At 48.4% G+C, this 4167-nt stretch overlaps 1 protein-coding gene across 1 annotated transcript; it reads right to left on the bottom strand.

Annotated features, from left to right (window-relative positions):
• Positions 1 to 1068: 1068 nt before the first annotated feature.
• Positions 1069 to 2969, bottom strand: LOC145953337 (uncharacterized). The gene is made up of 3 exons (XM_083067277.1): positions 2432 to 2969; positions 1598 to 1826; positions 1069 to 1399 (listed from the first exon to the last, which is right to left on the bottom strand). Exons 1-3 carry the CDS (start codon positions 2967 to 2969, stop codon positions 1069 to 1071), a joined length of 1098 nt encoding a protein of 365 aa, XP_082923403.1.
• Positions 2970 to 4167: the final 1198 nt, after the last annotated feature.

Here is a 4167-nt window from a genome sequence, read left to right on the forward strand (position 1 = left end):
AATGAAACTGGAGGAATATAAGTAAAATGAGTTATTTTCATTGATGCTATGGGTGTGCCTCGTTAAAAACCTTCTCAGCCAAAACTCGTTATTCTATTTTTCGGGAAAAAAGGCTGAGTGAGGAAAAGAGTGCGCAACCCATTTGTACATTTCAGCTGAAGTAAAACTTGAGATGCGTGGCATTCCAAGTTTGCGGGATGGTTTTACCGTTGAACTCTTCTAGTTGGTATGCTCCGTTCTCTAGGTCTTTTGTAACTTAGAAAGAGTTGTCCCAATTGGGTGCGAGCTTCCCTTTTGATGGGTCTCTTCGCGCTTCACTTTGTAGTCGCCATACCAGGTCGCCTGCCCGGAAAGAGTGAGGTCGGACTCGTGTGTTGTATCTTCTGGAGGCTTAAAGTTTGCAAGCTTCTTTGTGAATCTGAGCCTCCTCTCTAAGATCATCGATCAGGTCGAGGTTGACCGCCGTTTCCTAGCGTTTTGTTCACTATCAAAGGTGTGACGCCGATGAGACGTATCATCAACCTCCACTGGGATCATGGCATTGGCTCCGTAGGTCAGCCTGTAAGGTGTTTCTTGTGTTGTTTATTGAGGGGTACAATGGTACACCCAGAGAAAGTTGGGGAGCTCGTCGACCCATTATCCTTTGGTGTTCCCCAGCCGCTTCTTGAGTTCTCAGAGTATTACTTTGTTTGCAGCTTCGGCTTGACCATTGGTTTGGGGGTGTTCCACCGAGTTTGGAAGGTGCTTGATTCTGAGTTCTCGGAGGAAGTTCTTGAAGCTTTGCTTGATGAATTACCTGTTGTTATCAGTGACGAGGGAGTGTGGGAGACCAAACCTGCAAATGATGCTCTTCCAGGTGAACTTCTGCATATTCTCGACGGTGATCTTCGCAAGTGGGCATTCCTCAATCCACTTGGTGAAGTAGTCGACTACCACAAGGAGGAATTTGAGTTGACCCTTCGCGTGGGGAAATGGTCTGAGGATGTCCATTCCCCACTGGGCAAAGGGCCATGGTGATGTCATCTTGTGGAGGAATTTAGGTGGTTGCCAATGTGTGTTGTCGAACTGCTAGCATTCCTTGCACCTTTGTACATAATTTTGGCAATCCAACTTCAGTGTTGGCCAGTAGTACCCAGCCTGGAGCACCCTGGTCACCATCGAGCGTGCCCCGGAGTGCATACCACATATTCCTCGGTGGATGTCCTCGATGACGTAGGTGGCTTGGGATTTTGCTAGACATTTTAACAAGGGAGTAGAGATGTCGCGCTTAAACAGCTCGTCCCCAATGATGACGAACTTGGCTGACCTTAGCCTCATCTTCCAAGCTTCATCTTTGTCCTCGGGTAGAGTTCCCTCCTTTAAGTAGCTCCATACACCTTTCATCCATCCTTGGTCTTCACTGTCATTGGTGTTGACGAATTTATCGTTTAGACTGGGTGAATTCAAAGTCTCTTGGATGATGGTCCGATGTTGTCCGGGGTGCTTTGTACTGGCGAGCTTGGACAAGAGATTGGCTCTAACATTCTACTCTCGGGGTACATGGTGTATGGTGAACTCGTCAAAGGATGAGATCCTCTGGGATGTTGCGTGAAAGTACCTTTGTAGCAGGGTGTCCTTGGTTTGGTATGCCCCACTGAGTTGCTCTACCATGAGTTTGGAGTCGCTGTTGCAACTCAACCTTTGTGCTCCGAGGTCACGCGCCAACCTCAAACCTGCTAGTAACGCTTCGTACTCTGCTTGATTATTGGTGACTCTAAAATCGAATTTGAGAGATTGCTCTATTGTGACTTTGTTCGGTCCTTCCAAGATAATACCTTCACCACCACCTTTAGAGTTGGAAGATCCATCAACATGTAGAGTCCATACCTATTTTTCTTCTGCCGAGGTTGGGGTGAGTTCGACCATAAAGTCTGCTAGGCATTGGGCTTTCAAGGGGTCCTGGCTTTCATATTGGATGTCGAACTCAGATAACTCCACTGACCATGCTATCATACGCCCGATGAGTTCTGGTTTTCTTAATATCTGCTTAATCGGGTAGTCAGTTTTGACGACTACCTGGTGACTTTGAAAGTAGGGTCAGAGATGCCGAGCTGCGGTGACGAGTGCTAACGCCAGCTTTTTGATCGTTTGATATCGCTTCTCCGTGTCCTGAAGGACTCGGCTGATGAAGTAAATGGGCATTTTCACTTTATGGTGCTCTTGTACTATTACCATGCTGATTGCACGTTCTTCCACGGCCAGGTAGAAAAGGAGGTCAGAGTGATGATCCGGCCTCTGAAGGATTGGTGGAGTTGTGAGGAAAAACTTTGAAGCTTTTGAAAGCTTCTTCGCATTGGTCAGTCCATTCGAAGTTCTTTGGCTTCTGTAGTAGGGTGAAGATGGGCCCTGCTTTCTCTGCCAACCTGGGATGAAACGGGAAAGAGAGACTAACCTTCCTTCCAAGCGTTGGATGTCCTTGACAGTTTGAGGACTCTGCATCTGTATAATGGCTTTACATTTCTCTGGGTTGGCGTGAACACCTCAGCCAAGTCGGTGGCATGAGCCTCAGTAAATAGTGTCTTGACGACCATGTCGTCTACGTACACCTCCATATTTCTCCAAATTTGGTGTTGGAAGACTTTATTCATCAGACGCTGGTAAGTGGGCCCGACATTTTTTAGGCTGAAAGGCATCCGGCGATAGCAGAAGTTGGCGTGATCGGTGATGAAGGTTGTGTGCTCCTCGTCAGGTGGGTACATCATGATCTGATTGTACCCAGAATATGCATCGAGGAAGCTGAGGAGGGCATGGCCGGAGGCGCCGTCAACCAATCTATCGATACTTGGTAAGGGGTATGAGACTTTGGGGCATGCTTTGTTGAGGTTGGTATAGTTGACACACATATTCCACTTCCCCGAGTTCTTTTTGACTAGTACCACGTTTGCCAGCCATGTGGTGTATCTGACTTCGCGGATGAAGCCCGCGTTCATCAACTTTTGTGTCTCGGTGATGATGGTGTCGCGTCTTTCCCCTCTGACTTTTTTTTTCTCTAAGCAATCAGCCTGGCTTCCTTGTGGATGGCTAACTTGTGGTAGATGAGGTTAGGATCAATACCTAGCATGTTGGCACTTGACCATGCAAAAAAGTCGATATTTCTGGAGATCTCTTCTATGAGCCGCTACCTCAGCTCTGGGTTTAGCTGCCAGCTTATCTTTGTACACTGTCCAGGGAGTTTACCAACTTGAAGGTCGTCGAGCTCGTCGATTGGGCTTGGTCATTCGTCATGGGATTTCGACCTTGGGTCCAGGTCAGTGATGTTAACCTGGGCTATGTGAGCTACCGTAGGGGGGTCACCTCGATGGCGTTCCTCTAATGGTGAGACCTTCAGGCTCTCGGCATAGCATTGCCGAGTTGTCTTCTGGTTTGCACTGACTGAGATGATCTTGCCATTGCTCCCTGGGAATTTCATCGTCAGGTGCAGGGTAGACACCACAACTTTGAGTTGGTTCAACGTCGACCTTCCGATGATAATATTGTACGATGTGTTGGCCTCAACAAGGAGGTATCTGGCCATGATCCTCCTCGAGTCAGGAGGGGTCCCAAAGGATGTTAGCAGGTCTATGTATCCTCGAGTGTGGACTCGCTCTCCTGCAAAATTGACTAGTGGGTCTGTGTGAGGTTGAATGAGGGAGTGGGGGATATCTAACCTTAGGAATGTCGGCCATCATAGGACATCGACCGAGCTTCCCTGGTCGATCAGCGTCTTGTAGACCTCCTAGTTAGCTACTTCCACCGCGATGACCATGGGATTGTCCTGGTTTGGACAAATGCCAGTGTAGTCGTCATCCGTGAAGGTGATGGGTGACGTGTTGTGGTGCGGGGCCGAGGTGGCAGTATGGACATTGTTGATGCTCGGTAAGTATCTTTTGAATGCCGAGCTACTAGAGCCTCCCCCTGCGAAGCCACCTACAATTGTATTGATGACCCCATGTAGGGAAGTCGTTCCTGTATCATGGCTTAGTGTGAATTAGGGTTTATCTGGGCCTTGGGCTTGAGGTTGGTTGTGACCTGTTCAGATAGTGGGCCTTTGTCTTGGCCGATGTCATGCGGCGTATCCGATGTCAATATGCGCTTTAATGCCGAGCTTAAGCTCGGCTCCCGCGGTGCGGATAGTACAGTTATATACTT

Source organism: Cajanus cajan, chromosome 11, assembly GCF_000230855.2.
Source record: "Cajanus cajan strain Asha chromosome 11, NIPB_CcT2T_4, whole genome shotgun sequence".
Lineage (NCBI taxonomy): Eukaryota > Viridiplantae > Streptophyta > Magnoliopsida > Fabales > Fabaceae > Cajanus > Cajanus cajan.

Coding starts and splice junctions, on each gene's coding strand:
- LOC145953337 (XM_083067277.1), bottom strand. CDS start 2,969: ATGAACGCGGGCTTCATCCGCGAAGTCAGATACACCACATGGCTGGCA. Junction 1,827..2,431: donor ATCCAACGCTTGGAAGGAAG/GTTAGTCTCTCT, acceptor CCAACTCTAAAG/GTGGTGGTGAAGGTATTATC. Junction 1,400..1,597: donor AAGGACACCCTGCTACAAAG/GTACTTTCACGC, acceptor CACCAATGACAG/TGAAGACCAAGGATGGATGA.